General features: G+C 40.8%; 2 protein-coding genes across 2 annotated transcripts; both read right to left on the bottom strand.

Annotated features, from left to right (window-relative positions):
* Positions 1–3,953: 3,953 nt before the first annotated feature.
* Positions 3,954–4,883, bottom strand: LOC307109619 (olfactory receptor 51V1-like; the record flags this gene model as incomplete). Its single annotated transcript, XM_079788436.1, has 1 exon — positions 3,954–4,883. The coding sequence occupies one exon, from the start codon at positions 4,881–4,883 to the stop codon at positions 3,954–3,956; it is 930 nt and encodes a 309-aa protein (XP_079644562.1).
* A 10,982-nt stretch (positions 4,884–15,865) lies between these two features.
* LOC307109555 (olfactory receptor 51G2-like) lies at positions 15,866–16,825 on the bottom strand (the record flags this gene model as incomplete). Its single annotated transcript, XM_079788367.1, has 1 exon — positions 15,866–16,825. The coding sequence occupies one exon, from the start codon at positions 16,823–16,825 to the stop codon at positions 15,866–15,868; it is 960 nt and encodes a 319-aa protein (XP_079644493.1).

Genomic DNA, 16,825 nt, shown 5'->3' with positions numbered 1-16,825 from the left:
TTTTACCCTTCATTTCTTTAAAATATGTTTTTATTGATTTCATAGAGGAAGGGAGGAAGGGAGAGAGAGATAAAAGACCAATGATGAGGGAGAATCATTGATTGGCTGCCTCCTGCATGCCCCAATTGGGGATCCAGGCCATAACCCAGGCATGTGCTCTGACCAGGAATCAAACTGCAACTCTCTGGTTCATAGGTTAATGCTCAACCATTGAGGCACTGCGGCTGGGCTACCCTTCATTCTTAATACTAGCATTTATCATAATTGTAGATGTATTCTTAATAATTTTTGTCTGCATCACCGGTTATAATGAAGGCAGAGTACTCTTTTTGCTTTCTGCTGTTTTCCTGTACCTTAGTATTGTCTAATACTGCATCTGAAACACTGGGAGTGCTTGAGAATTTAAATGGATTTTTATAAATGTTCCGCAGACACCTCAAATTTTATGCATTCAAAGTGGGTTTCACTATCCCCTTTTATAAACAACAGTAATTCTCTGTCACTATCTCATTGAATGTAATACCATCAACTTGATTTCACATCAGAAACCTAAGCATCAACTATGAAACCAACCCACATCAGTTATTAACATTTGTTTATATGTCCTAAATATCCTTAACATGAAAAAAAAAAAAAACAACCCACACTCAAAACTGTGAAGAATTTTTGTGAATTCATTTCAATCAACAATTGCCAGAAAGCAGAATCTCAACATATTGAGATAGTGCTCCTGAGAATGGCATTTTTTTAACCTTGTTTTATAGATTACAATCAAAAGAGGAGATGTGAGTGGGTTACATTAACTCCATTGGTGATAGATTAGGGAGGCAGGAAAAAGCAAAGTGTGGGGGGAACCTCTGGGATTGGATAAAAGAATAAAATGATAGACACATACTTTTTAAAATTAGGTGGGTGCAGGATAGTTAACAGTCAACAATTAACAATAACAATGAGGGAATTTGTGGTCTCTGTCCCTGGTGCCCTGGCGTATTGATTGTACCCTGAGGGGTCCGGAAAAAGGAAGTTACAAGTTACCTTGACATTCAGCAGGGTTGTTATCTTAGATGCAAACAATAGGTTCAGTGAAGATCAAAGTTGATCTTTGTCAAGGAAGATACTAACCTAGGACATGACTATCCACTATAAACTACTTTATAATTCAAGGCTTTCATTTCAAACCATCTTTTATGGTTACTTTAGGTCCCTTGAGTTTGCAAGGCTACCACACAGGTCATCCCTGAGTTAGTCAGGTTAACATATGGCCCCTTTTCGTCCACAATATCATTCATCTCTATTATATTTTTATTTTCACAACCATTACTCTAAGAGAGGTCACCATTAATTCTCAATTGCGCTTTTTGCAATCACTTCTAAAATCTTTTTCTGAAGATTTTATGAAGTTAAAATGTGTCCCTATTATGCCCCAATTAATTGATTATGTGAACGAAAGAAGCCACCTGCTAACCTGACAAGCTCAGGGGAGGCCTGTGTGGCAGTCTTGAAAACTCAGAGACCTAAAATAACCACAAAAGATGGTCTGAAAATTAAATATTTAACTACAAACAGGTTATAGTGGGCAGTCATTCCTAAGCTGATATCTTCCCTGACAAAGATCATCTTATATCTTCTTTCCTGAGCCCATTTGCCTTTTTGCCTCTAAGATAACATATCTGTGAGATGTCTGGGTAACTTGTAACTTCCTTCTTTTGCTGGAGCCCCTGGGGCACAACCAAATGTGGTAGGCGCCAGGACAGATGCCTCACATTCCTTCATTATCATGTTAATTGTTCCTGTACCCACCTAAGTATGTGTCCATCATTTTACTTTTTATCCAATCCCAGGGGTTTCCCACCGTTTGACTTTATCCCACCTCCTTAATCCGTCACCAATGAATTTCATGTAGCCCACCTATGTCCCTCCTTTGATGGCAGTGTATAAAAATAGGTGTAACCCTGCATTCTCGGGAGCATTATCTCAATTCATTGAGGTTCTGCTTCCCGGCATATGTCGACAGTTTGGCTCAAATAAACTCACTAAAATTCTTTACAGGTTTCAATGTTTTTTTTTTCGTTAACAATTATTTGTCTAGACTCAGTGGGACAAACGCAGGTGCCCAGGAGTCAGCAATAATGGCCTATCCCCTGGTACTTCAATGTCTAGACAGCTGAGCCGAACCGGAACACATGACACACAGACAGAATGAGTATGCAATCACACAGGGTTTATTTACCTATTCCTAGTGGTCCTAGGCTCCGGCAAAGGCCACCCGGCGATGCACAATGAAGGACAGAGGACGAAAACAGAGACAGGCAGGCGGCCGCAGTTGGTTCAGGCTCACACAGCAGAGCAATCAGGGGCTTGTCTCTTGGAGCGAGGTGGAATCCTCCTCTTATCGGGCAGGAGACCTCAACTGAAGAGGGTCTCAGGGTTATGTAGACCGTGGTAAATAACTTGTGTCCTTATCAGTGTGGGCCAGACGGTGTGCCTTATGCTGGGAGCAGGGTGTTTACACTTCAAGGGTGCAGAGCTTTTACATCAAGATAGTGGGGTGTTCATTAATTTGGAAGTTACAGAGTATTGGGGGTTTCCATACAGCAAACCTTTCACACAATAATTATTTCATACATTAGAGGGGTTACATTATTATAACATTATGGCATGAAGAAATCTTAATGATAAAATATGTATAAAAATGTAAAATGACATCATTTTATACTTATCTTTCTCTGACTGGTTTATTTTTGTTAGCATAATACTCTGGGATGTGGGAGAGGGTAACCAGGGAATTTATGTGCATATATACATGCAAGTGCAAGGTGGAGGGTGTCAAGGGGATAAAACAACAACAACAACAACAACAACAATAAAGGGGGACACCTGTAATACTTGCAGCAATAAAGATAAATTAAAAAATTTTTAAATGAAAAAGTTAAATGCAATAAGATATATCTCCATAGTGTAGAAAGAATTAAAGAGAAATATCTTTGAAATAGAGAAATCATAAATCTTTGTATTTCAAAATTCCTTTAATGGGCTTGCACTAAGTCATTAATGGGAAAAAAGGAACATAGGGGAGGGAAGGGTCAGCATCACAGTTCAACATCAACTCACATCTAGGAATGCACATGTATTTTGATATGAACATCATTTTTAAGAAATTTAAACTATAAACACGCTTCCAAAGTCTAAAACAAAAATGTGTCTAGTTTTAAATAAAAATATTGTTGCCCTAACTGGTTTGGCTCAGTGGATAGAGCGTCGGCCAGTGGACTGGAGGGTCCCAGGTTCGATTCTGGTCAAGGGCATCTACCTTGGTTGCAGGCACATCCCCAGTGGGAGGTGTGCAGGAGGCAGCTGATCGATGTTTCTCTCTCATTGATGTTTCTAACTCTCTATCCCTCTCCCTTCCTCTCTGTAAAAAATCAATAAAATATATTTTAAAAAATACTGTCAAACTAGGGGTAACACAATTTTCATATGGCAACCATGCTGAAAGAAAATGTCAATCAAATGCAAAGACTTTTATTGTCATGTCCATAATTGCTATGATTATCCTCCAGCAAGCTTTCAGAAATCTTTTCTGGAATGTTTATTAGGAAAACTTAGTTCTACCACCTCTCTCCCATTGGCAAGACACATTTTTTTAATATTCTAGTCCTCATAAAAGAACAGAAATTTTTAGAAAATATTATACAAATTATAAGTTATTGAACATATGGGAACTAACGTTAATTTTTTTAATCTTAAAACATTTTACTGAATGGGGAGGGTGGGGGTAAGAGGGAGAGATCAACCAAAGGACTTGTATACATGCATATAAGCATAAGCAATGGACGCAGACAACAGAGGGTAAGGGTGAGATCAGGATTGAAGGGATAAGGACACATTTGTAATACCTTAATCAATAAAGGGAAAAAAAAACACATTTTACTGAATAAAATTCAAAGGTTTCACTACATTTTCAAAGAAAACCACTTCTTTATCCTCCTTCGAATCTGCTGGGTCTTGACACTGTAGATGATTGGATTCATCAGGGGTGGAAAGAGAATATAAATGTTGCCCATAAGAACATGAACCAAAGGAGAGAGGTGCTTCCCAAAGCGGTGAACCATGGTGAGACCAATGATGGGAATATAGAAAACCAGGACAGCACAGAGGTGGGAAACACAGGTCTGCAAAGACTTGAGCCTCTCTTCCCGAGATGCAATTGCCAGCACTGTATACAAGATGAAAACATAGGAGATGAGAATAAGGACAGCATCCAGCAGCAGGGTACAGATCACCAGTGCCAGAGCATAGAAGCTGTTGAAGCGGATGTCAGAACAGGCCAGCCTGAGCAGGTCCTGGTGCAAGCAGAAAGAGTGGGAGAGGACATGAGGGCGGCAGTAATGGAAGAACTTCAGACGAATGACAGGAAGAATGGACACAGCGCTTCTCAGGACAATGGTCACCATGAACTGAATGACTCTACTATTAGTCAGGATGGATGTGTATCTCAGAGGAATGCAGATTGCAGTAAAGCGATCAAAAGCCATGGCAAGAAGGACTCCAGACTCTGTGCAGGAGAGACCATGGACAAAATAAGTCTGTGCAATGCAGGCATCCAGGCTGATTTCCTGGCTGAGCCCCCACAGGATCCCCAGCACCGTGTGCACTGTGGACAGCCCAATGCACAGGTCAGTGAGGGCCAGCAAGGCCAGGAAGTAGAACATGGGCTCATGTAGGCTCGGTTCAGTCCGAATCACATGCAGCACCAGACAGTTTCCCAGGAAAACCATAGCATAGATGGAGGAGAAGGGAATTGAAAACCAGGGATAGTACTGGTCCAGGCCAGGAAACCCTGTAAGAATGAATACAGAGGAATTGGTAGTAGAAGCAGACATGAATATTTGAAGGTAATTTTCAGGATAAGAAAAGTATTTAATCACAGTTTTGTTTCAACCATCTGCTGTCTTTGAGAATAGTCTGATAACACAGCCCCTTAGAGTTTAGCACAGGTAAAGCTTACTGTAGAATTCCAAGATCACTCAACTCATTGGAATAAGCTACGATGATTTCACAGGGAATCTCCTTAGTATTCAGTCTCAGAGGTTATAGAAGCAAGTCCATGTCCTGACCATTTTAAGCAAGTAAGTTCCTTAACTTCATTCACCTTTAGTCTCTCTGAGCCACTGTCACCATAAATAGCAGGTGACAGTGTCAGCTTAGGGCTGCTGCTCTGCAACAACTAAGTTAGCCTCACAAATGCTTTCTTCCTTACCAGTCCTTATGGCACAGGGAGTTAGAGGCTCAGATTTATGAGGAGGAGTGAAGAGCGTTGTGAGCCAGGTGAACCCAGGCTCCTGGGAGACCACTATTCCCTCGTGATGGATGATGCATATGCAGCATTCTCCTGGGAAGATTTTCCTGCAGTGAGGATAGAAAACTTTTCTAATAGAGCAGGCCCGAGGTCCTAACAACAGCAAAATATGATTTCAAGAGTCACAATCTACCTTCAACCTTCTATATCTATGGTATCTATAAGTATAACATATATATTATCAAACTAAATTATATAAAGAAAATTTATCCCAATGGAAGACATTTGGGGGGTTGCTTATTCATTTATGTAGTCACTTATCTTATATAATAAAGACGTAATATGCAAATTAACCCTCATACCCTCACAAGATGGCTGCCTACAACCAGGCTGGCAGGGGGTTAGTGAGGGATGATCAAATGACTGAACAGCAGGCTGTATGGGGTGACCAGGCCAGTGGGGGGGCTGTGAGGGGCAACCAGGCTGGCAGGGGGGGCAGTTGGGGTTACCAGGCTGGCAGGATGGGTAGTTAACGGCGATCAGGCCGGCACACAGAGGCAGTGAGGGGCGATCAGGATGGTGGAGGCGCTGGTAGTTAAGAGCAACCAGGCTGGCAGGAGGGTGAATGATTAGTAGCCAGCAGTCCAGGATTGTGAGAGAGATGTCTGACTTCCAGTTTAGGCCCTATCCCACAAGGGTCCGGCCTAAACTGGCAGTCGGACATTCCCCAAGGGGTCCTGGATTGGAGAGGGTGCAGGCTGGGCTGAGGGACCCCCCCCCTCCCCCATGCATGAATTCCATGCACCAGGACTCTAGTTTTTTCATAAGCCCTGTGTACAATACCAGCATAGAAACATTAAAAAGTTTATAATGTCTCTGTTCTTTTGAAACTTACAATCAAGGATGGAATATAATAAAATATAAAGATACAAGTAAATACATAAAAATATTCTAACAATGAAAATAATACATTAACAATGAACATTTTAAAAGACTTATAATAATTTAGCTAAATGCCAATATTAGAATATTAAATATCTGATTTGAGGAATGGCATAAAAAAAGATTTGAATGAAAAGGGTTGGGAAATGATCTGGGGAATCCAAAATATTACAATTCAGGATAGTTGTTTGTTTGTTTTTTTCCACCACCACTAGAACTACACTGAAAATATTTGACCAAATTACCATTCTCTTTTTGTGTCCATTACTGGGTTTTTTTCTATGAGAATAAGTTCTCTCTCCTCTACAATTTCTCTGTAGTTCAATGTCTTCTCATTTTCTCATTGTCTCCTAATCTTTATGTTCCCTAATGACCTATTCTTTCCATGGGTCCTCTTTATTTCTATAGAAAAAAAATGTGACTTTGTTTGTTTACTCTCCAGGACCTTAAACATAATATTTTCTAGTAAATGAACCTAATGTTGAATTATAGAATTTGTATTGGCCTTTAAAAAAAATTAAATTCTCTACATAAATGCCTAGGAGGTGTTTTGCACTCCTGATACGAGAGGTAGTTTTGTCTAGAGGGCTGGGTTGAGAACTGGAGAGAGAGGCCTTGCAAGTTTTACTTTGCAAAGTTATGTACATTAGGCAAGGATGGTACAAGGCGTGGAGGGGAGAAGATATTAAACAAAAAACTTATATGCATACATGCATTACCCAAGGACACAGACAATAGGGTTGTGAAGGCATGGAGCAGGGTGGGATCTGGGTAGAGGGGGGCAATGGGAAGGAAAATGTGGAGACATCTTTAATATTCTCAACAATAAAGACTTTTTTTAAAACCTAAAAAAAAAATTAAAGTACTTTTAAAGGTAAGTTAGTACTTTTTTACCAGTTTAAGTAGATATTTCTTATATGCTTTCTTGTGACAAAAAGAGACAAAATAATTTTTGTTTAAAACACAATGCTGGACCATCAATGAGGCTGCCATAGTCATGATCTCTAGATGGAGTGAAAATTCCTGGAACACACATGCTTTTTCACATGTTCAGAGGGCTTCATATCTGCTTCTTCAAGAGATTCATTACACAAAGGCCTTCATCCTTGCCTGCACACCTGGGATCTTTTAAAAATAGTTTCCTAGGCCCTGCCCCCAACTGGTTGAATTAGAATTTTCTGGGGATGAGTCCCAGGAACCTGCATTTATAACTCCCCAAGTTATTCTAAACTTATTTATTTATTTATTTATTTATTTATTTATTTATCTCAATTTCTCCAACCCCCACCTAGCCCTACCCCTGACATCTGTCAGCCTGCTCTCTATCTATGAGTCTGTTACCATTTTGCTTGTTAGTTCATTTTGTTCATTAGACACTACATATGAGTGAAATCATATGGTACTTGTCTTCCTCTGAATGGCTTATTTCACTTAGCACAATGTTCTCCTGGTCTTAATGTGAAACCCAACAATCAAAATTGTGTTTATTATTTAATATCAATTTTACATGTAATTTTACCACACAAAAACCTTCAAAAGTTTAACTTTTGTCCCAGAATAATGCCTAGAAGTCAACAATTCTACCACCTCTCTTGTGTCCATCCCTCTTCATTCTATTTGTATCCTGAACTCTACCTATTTTAAATGCTAGTTTCTTCAATTCCTAAAGTTGTCATTGGACTAAGCCCTTATTATTCTTTTCTTTAACAGAAAGTATTTTCCTCTTACCTGGTTGGCAAGTTTCTCATTTCTCCAATATCTCTTTAACAGTTGAATAAAACTTAAACCTTTAACACATCTATAAACAACCCACTTTATTCTATTTGACTTTTTAAAGCTTGATTATTTTACAATACTGTTTGACCCAAGTGCCACAATGTTCGGGAGGCTGGGCATATCTCTTTTGCATGCCCATTTTGTCTATACAATTGAGCATACTTTCAAATAGTTGTTGAAGGAATAAGTGAATGGTTCTCTAGGACTCACACAGATGAAAATGTCCCTTCTTATATCTTTATGGTAGTTTTCAAGACATGTTGCTTAGCATGAACTATTGATGAATAAAAAGGTGGCTACTTTGAAGTACTAAATATTTTTATTATATTAAACATTTAGTGTGAATACATTCTGTAAAATGTTATCCTAATATATAAAAACTCAGGGTCTGTAACGACCAACTGAAGACTTGACCGAACACCAGAAGTCAGTCCTGCAGTCTGTGCTGGGTTGGTGTGGCAACCCAGCATTGACTGCTGCTGGTGCCAGTGCAGGTGCAGCAAGCTACCACTGACTGCAGCGGGGGCTGTGGATTAGGCCCGGAGAGAGGCCCAGAGAGAGAGGCAGTGTCTGATCTGTAGCCTCCGTGGCATCTGTTGATCAGCTGTTGCCTGTCTCTTTCTCTCTGGGCTTTGCCAGCAGCCGTGCCTCTGTTTCTCTCTGGGCCTATGTGGAGGCTGCTGATCAGCCTCACCTCTCTGATCAGGCCCGGAGATAGGCCTGGAGACACTGGACTGGCATAGAAAACGACCAATCAGTACCAAATCTGGGTGAACTGTTAGGAGCCAATAGCTGCCTAGAAGGTGGAGCTTTTGACACTGACTGGCATAGAAACTGACCAATCAGAACCAAATTAGCTAGCAGGGAAGGGCAGTTGGGGGTGAGATCAGTCTGGAAGGGGAGGACAGTTAGGGGCTATTAGGCAGGCAGGTAGAGAGGTTAGGGGTGATCAGGCAGGCAGGCAGAGGGGTTAGGCGCAATCAGGCAGGCAGGCAGTTAGGGGCAATCAGGCAGGCAGGCAAGTGAGTGGCTAGGAGCCAGCAGTCCCAGATTGTGAGAGGGATGTCCTACTGCTGGTTTAGGCCCAATCCCTGTGGGGTAGTTGGACATCCTCCAAGGGGTCCCCAATTGGAGAGAATTCAGGCTGGACTGAGGGAAACAGCCCCCCCCCCCCTCTGTGCACAGATTCCATGCACTGGGCCACTAGTAAAATATATTACTTTAAGTTTATACTTCATTTAAAGACCTGGGAGCATTAACAGTGTTATTGTATACTACTTTTTAGTGTTAATGATATCCCAGAGTCTATAGAAGAGTATGGGACTATCTGGCTATTTGACAGTTACTCTTTTACTTTTACTTTTTAAAAATTATCATTGGGTTTTTGGAAAATATCATAGCTATCAGACAGCTAGTTTTAGCCTACATCTCTCCCTATTATATTCTAAGCTGCTGCTTGTAATTGGTTGTAAGGAAGCCAAAGAGCAAGTTTTTCTAATTTTGAAAAAGTTGCCATTATTCTTAATGATGGCAATAATAGAAGAAATACACATTTTATTCTCAAAATAATTATTTCATACACTGATGAGTACTGAGTTACATTCAGGATGAATAAGTCATTAGAAGTTTGGCTTTCAACTAGTGGCAAATTAACATAGATTTTTTTTTTTTCTTCATTCCTTACTTGGTGACTCTGGCCAATGATTAGAGATTCAAACAGCAGAATAGTTGCCCTACTATATCTTTAAACAAATGTTTATTTAAATATAGTTGGTATATAATATTATAATGGTTATCTTATGTACATGATAGTAATTTGGTATTATTATACTTTAGAATGTGACCTGTCACTATGCAAACTTATCACAATATTATTGACGATAGGCATTTCCCTTCCCCTTTTTCACCCATCATTTTTTTATGTAAAAAGGAAGAACAGCAAAAACTTTGGGTGCTCTGCATGACAATCCAGAAGCATTTTGAAGATAATATCTCTATGTTTTTATATCTTACAATCCCTCTCTACATGAACATTTTAAATTGCTACAAAATTTTTCTGAGAACCATTTTTTTTTTTGTAAAATATAATACTACTAGGGGCCTGGTGCACGAAATTCATGCACTGGGGAGGGGTCCCTCAGCCCAGCCTGCCCCTCTCACATACTGGGAGCCCTCAGGGGATGTCCTATGGATGACTTAATCCTGCTCCCCATTGGGAGTGGACCTAAGCCGCAGTCTGGCCTCCCTTTGCTTGAGGCGACCGGGCTGATCAGGTATCTGTTACATGGAGTTGACATTTAATTGAGAATTCAAACATACCAAGTGTGTTATTGATAAAGGGAGAGCATGTAATGGGAATAGAATCACAATTGTTTAACCATTATTCACCTTACTAACTATAGATAAGAGAATTTCTTATGTAGCCTGGAAAATTGTGGAGGATTCAGTGTGGAAAAGGAAAACAGAGTTGTAAACATAAATCAACCTTGAAGTCTATCACTGGTGGCTCCACTACTCAGAAAAAAGATACATTTTGAGAGCAGACCAAGGACAGGAAATGCCTGAAGGGAAACAAACCCATGAGAGCTAATCTACAAAGACAATGATAGAAGGCAGACCTTGGATACCCAGTAACTATATTTTTTCACACCTTCTAACTCTATGAGAGAGCTTGTTTAAAATTAAATCTCCAAGTGGTATTTTCAGGGTGTTATACCATTGCTCTCTCAGATTATCTGCTATCCTATCTAATAAAAGAGTAATATGCAAATTGACTGCTCCTCCCCTATACCCACAAGTCATGTCCACCAGCCAATCAGGAGCGAGTATGAAAATTAACCCAACCAAGATGGCTGCAGCCACCGAGCTAGCAGGAGGCTTGGGTTTCCCCGGCAATGGAGGAAGCCAAACTTCCCTCACACCCTGGCCAGCCCTGGCCTCCACTCAAGGCTACAAAGTTTCAATTATAGAAGATAAATTCCAACAAAAATGGCTGCAGCCACGGAGTGAGCAGGAGGCTTGGGTTTCCCCGGCGATGGAGGAAGCCAAGCTTCCTGGCTGGCCCAGACCTCCGCTCAAGGCTACAAAATTTCAATTATAGAAGATAAATAAATCCCAACAAAAATGGCTGTGGCCACGGAGCAAGCAGGAGGCTTGGCTCTGCTAAAGGCTACAAAATTTCAATTATAGAAGATAAAGAAATCCCAGATAACAGGGCCTCGATTTGGGTTGCTGGGGGGGCATGGCCAACCTGCAAACCACAACAGGACCCTCATCCAAGCTGCCCCACACCCCAAGGGAACCCCCACCCTGATCTGGGACACCCTTCAGGGCAAACCAGCTGGCCCCCACCCATGCACCAGGCCTCTATCTTATCTAATAAAAGAAAAATATGCAAATTGACCATCACTCCAACACACAAGATGGCTTCCCCCATGTGGTCAAAGATGGCTGCCCCCATGTGGACACAAGATGGCCAGCAGGGGAGGGCAATTGGGAGGGACCAGGCCTGCAAGGGAGGGCAGTTGGGGGTGATCAAGCCTGCAGGGAAGGGAAGTTGGGGGGGGGGGGCAGGCCTGCAGGGGAGGGCAGTTTGGGGTGACCCAGGCCTGCAGGGAAGGGCAGTGGGGGGGGTGTACCAGACCAGCAGCGGAGAGCAGTTAGGGGCAATGAGGCTAGCAGGGGAGGGCAGTTAGGGGTGACTGGGTCAGCAGGGGAGGGCAGTTGGGTGGACCAGGCTGGCAGGGGAGGGCAGTTAGGGAAGACCAGGCCGGCAGGGGAGGGCAGTTAGGGGCAATCGGGCCGGCAGAGGAGCAGTTAGGCATCAATCAGCTGGCAGAGGAGTGGTTAGGGGTGATCAGGCTGGCAAGCAGAAATGGTTAGGGGGCAATCAGGAAGGCAGCCAGGCAAGCAGTTGGGAGCCAGCAGTCCTGGATTGTGAGAGGGATGTCCAACTGTCCTACCAGGATTGGGCCTAAACAGGCAGTCAGACAACTCTCGAGGGGTCCTAGATTAGAGAGGGTGCAAGCTGGGCTGAGGTACTCACCCCCTCATGCAAGAATTTTGTGCACCGGGCCTCTAGTATTTATATAAATGTGTACTTAAGAGAAGTAGAAGATTTACCAGTGTGTTTCTAGTCTCCCCTAATTATACATACTATTGCTCATCTCTTTTGTGGCAGTATGTTTGGAGAAGGTTTTAAGGAAACTACACCTCCCAATTGCTCCAAAATGTACCTTAGAGCACAGGTCCTCTTTTGTCTCTGTAGATATTCAGTGCATACATAGCGCTTTACCACAAAACTGATTGTTACCCTCCTCGAACAAGTGGCTGTTTTTCCTTTCCTTTCCAAGCCCCACAATACTGACTCACACTTGAGTACCAGGCTGAGACTGTGTCTCTACTCCATAAGAGTTCAATAGCAGAAAGCTCACAGTGGAGAGTAATTTTATAGCAACCTGGCCAATGCCCCAAATATCTCTTCCTTGGGAAACACAGAAGGTTCCCTTCAGGGCTTAGGGATTGTCATCACCAAACATGTTTAGCAGTGGGCTGTGGAGAGACTCTTTTGTCACAGAAAATGTTGGCACCATCAAAGTGTAAATATTCATATTGCCAAGGCAAGCTTAAAGTGTATGGAAAAAATGCGTCCTTTAAGAGTTCTCTCATCTTGGTTGCTAGATATGATCCCTTAGACAGAAGTAAAATGAGGCACAATACTATGATCTGGGTATTAGAACAAGTGCATGGGGCTGGGAAGGGCTTTTCAGGCAGTGAGCCAGGATAAACTAAAGCACAAATACTAGAAACAGCAAGACTAGGAGTGTTTTTGTGTTACTGGAAATCAATAAAAGCAACAATGAATAATAGAAATATGAGAGAGGAGAACTTTATGTGCCATGCTAAGAAATTTCAACCTTCCTTTAAGTGGCATCATATAGTATTTTTCCTTCTGTGTCTTGCATAATGTCCAGATTTATCCATGTTGTCACAAATGGCAGGGTTTCCTTCTTTATAAGGATTAATAATATTTAATTGTATGCATATATCACAGCTTCCTTGTCTATTTGTTCATTGATGGACATATATTGTATATTGCTTCCATGTCTTATTTAGAATGAATGATACTGTAATGAATGTAGGAGTGCAGATATCTCCTTGAGATATTAATTTTAATTTCTGGGACTATTTTCCCAGAAGTAGGGTTGCTGGATCATATGATAGTTCTATTTTTAATTTTTGAGGAGTAACCATACTGTTTTCCATAGTGTAGGCACTGATTTTCATTCCCACCAACAGTACCTAAAGGTATCCTTTTTCCTACATCCTTGTCAAGACTTATTTTTTTCTAATAGCCATCCTAATATGTGTGAGATGATATCTAATTGCGATTTTGATTTGAATTCCCTGATGATTACTAATGTTCAACACCTTTTCATATGCTTAGTGGTAATTTATATGCTTTCTTTGGAAAAATGTCTATTCAAAATTCACCTTAAATTGAATTACTTAAGGAAGTTATGTCTTGAAAACCCCTGAACAATTACAGCTGGTGTTCAGTGGTCTACCCCATTTCCCATATCATCAAGGGGAGATTTTCAGCTTATATTTTCCTATTTTTGAATTTTTCTCAATTTAGTAGAATTGGATTTCATTCTATAGCCACTATCTATATAGTCAGCCCTGGAACAAGTCAGAATAAGTGAATGGGGTTTTGATAATCTTGACTGAATTTATTCCTTCTAAAATGTTCCATTACTATCCTAATGAAAGAATTAATGAATAAGATGATAATCTTAGAAGTCATTACCCTCATGCACATGCACACTTTTGGTCAAAGCAGACTTCCTCCAGGGTGAATGGGATATTCTATCTCATTTAGACACCAGTAAGTATCCAGGGATATCTGTGATCTGAAAATATGATAAAGTAAAACAGGCATAAAAATATGAAGAGGAAAAAATACAGAATACAGAAAACAATGTGCCCTGGAGTGCATATATCGTGTGTATGTGTGTGTGTGTGTGTTGAGGAGGGATGGGGGTGGGAGAGAAGGATTTGATTTAATTTCATTCCTGATTTCTTTCCTGAAACAACATTGTTAATAATTTGGACTGCATCCCTGTTTTTGTCATTCATGGCCTGTCCTTGTATAATTAAAATAATTTTTATGTGTTACTTTTGTTTTAACTATATCTTAATATTTGCAGCCAAAATTCTGAGGTAGTAGAACCATTCCAAGGCCATCCACAATATCTCTACACTTTATAAACTTAGATATGTTATAAATGGGAAACAAAGAAAGATGCATTTGTAACTCAGGCAAAGGAATGAAAGGGTAACTATTGTGAAATATCAACAGAGGTCTCTCCATAATAAACTAATGTGTTAAGGGAAAAGGCTTTCAGAACTTTATCCGTACTGGAGGAAAGAAATTCCTCTCATATCCAGCTTCCTCAATCTTCCTGTCTTATCTAAGTGGGAAAAGAGTTCCAGATTCAATACATTGAGCATACTGTAGTCAGAGAAAGAAGAAAAAGGAGTCTAGGGGGTGTGGGGGGAGGAAAAATGAAACCTCTGTAGAAATCTTTGTGAAGGCCAGAGCTCTGAGAAACAGACCCAGTAACATCTCAGGCCCTTCTAAGATTTAAATTAGAAGATTATTGTATGCTTCTCTCCTCCACATATCATGCCTTAGCACCAATCTAATAGGGTTCCAATATAATAAATAATAAATTACTTTTCAACTAAAATTGAACAAAAAGAGCTGACAAATACAGGTTTATTTTTCCTAAGGAAAGGTACAAGAGGTGAGTAGAAAACAAGGAACATATCTTCTCGTATCTATAGCTAAAGTAAACACAACCCAACTTCTAATCAGATTAACAAATATCCTCATGCTAAAGGCACATTTACCTACTTCTTATTGCCCAATAAAATATGCCTTAATTTGAACAAAAATCACGAAGGAAAAATAAAACCATACTTCAAAGAGACAAAGTAATTTATCATAAAGAGAATAAGATACACTTCATAATATGTAACTATCTAATGGAGACATTAAATATCTATGAAAAATATGATAAGGACTCTAATGTAAATAGTAAATGTGAAAATTACTGATGGTCATTGTAAATAGAGAGAAAGAAACTATAAGAATCAAAAGGACATGCTAGAAATGAAAACAACAGCAACACTGTAATAAAAATAAACAATGTCTTTTGATGAGTTCATCAGTAGACTAAAAAATAAACATAATAAAGAATAAATCAACTTGAAGGTCAGTCAATAGAAATTTCCCAAACTGAAATTAAGAGGGAAAAAAATTAAAAACACAGAATAGCACATCCAAGAACTATGAAACAATATATATAATTTGAATACCAGAAAAAAAAGCAGAAACAAATCAGAAGAAACATATCAACCAATAAAGGCTGAGAACTTCCATAATTAATGATTGAAACCAAACTATAGATCCAGTAATCCCATTCAACATCAAGAAGAAGTAGTACCAAAATAGAAGCATCTAGAAACCAAAAACAAATACAATCTTGAAAGAATCCTTTGTTGTGGAGGGAACATTTACCAGTTGAAGAACAAAATAAGAATTATAGCAAAATCCTCCTCAGACATAAGGCAAGGAAGAGGAGATTAAAATGAAATATTTTAAATATTTAAAAAAATCACCAACCTAGAATTTCATATCCAGTGAAGAAAATATTCTTCAGACCTTAATTAAGTGAGATAGGCAGATGCAGATTTTATCAAACAAACAAACAAACAAACAAACAAACAAAAAAGAAAGACAAAAGAAAAAAGCAATTCTCCTGCCTTCTTTCTAGAAAAGACTTAATGATCTTGAGGGTCTCTGATGCCAGCTCCATCTGACCGGAAGAGGCGCAGCATCCTTAATCGGATCTGCTTGGTCTTAATGGTATAAACCACGGGATTGAGCACCGGAGGTGTGAGAAAGTGGAGATACGAGAGTAGTACACGACTGCATGGGGAAGCCCACCTCCCAAATCTGTGGATCATGGACAGACCAATCATAGGTGTGTAGAAAAGCAGCACAGAACAGATGTGGGAGACACACGTGTTGAGGGCTTTGAGGCGCTCTGCCTTGGAGGCAATGGACAGCACTGTGTGGAGGATCAGCACATAGGAGAGGACGATGAGCACTGCATCCACACCCAGCGTGGAGAGCACTACGAAGAGACCATAGGCGCTGTTGGTGTGGGTGTCAGCACAGGCCAGCTTCATGACATCGGGGTGCAGGCAGTAGGAGTGGGAGAGCAGGCGATTGCGGCAGTAAGGCAGTTTCTTCAGCATGATGGGGGCTGGGATGTGGAGACCGATGCTGCGCACCATGATGGCCAGGCCCAAGCTGGCAATGCGGGGACTCGTGAGGATGGTGCTATAGCGCAGGGGGTTGCTGATGGCCACAACACGGTCAAAGGCCATGGTCAGCAGCACAGAGGACTCCATGATGGAGAAAGTGTGGATGAAGAAGAGCTGGGCCAAGCATACATCCAGTGCTACCTCCCTGAGACCCAGCATGTAGATGGTGAGCATGGAGGGCAGTGTGGAAGCAGATAGTCCTAGGTCAGTCACCGCCAGCATGGACAGGAAGTAATACATGGGCTGGTGCAGGGAGGGCTCTGACCTCACCACCCACAGGATCAGGCTGTTCCCTGTCAAAGATGCCACATACATGGCACAAAGAGGGATGGAGAGCCAGGTGTGCACAGCTTCAAGGCCTGGGAGGCCAGTTAGGAAGAAGGAGGTGCCAGTGTAGTTGGAGTCTGACAT

This window comes from Cnephaeus nilssonii, assembly GCF_951640355.1.
Source record: "Cnephaeus nilssonii genome assembly, chromosome: 13".
Lineage (NCBI taxonomy): Eukaryota > Metazoa > Chordata > Mammalia > Chiroptera > Vespertilionidae > Cnephaeus > Cnephaeus nilssonii.
This window is presented reverse-complemented; position numbering and strand designations above follow the sequence as displayed.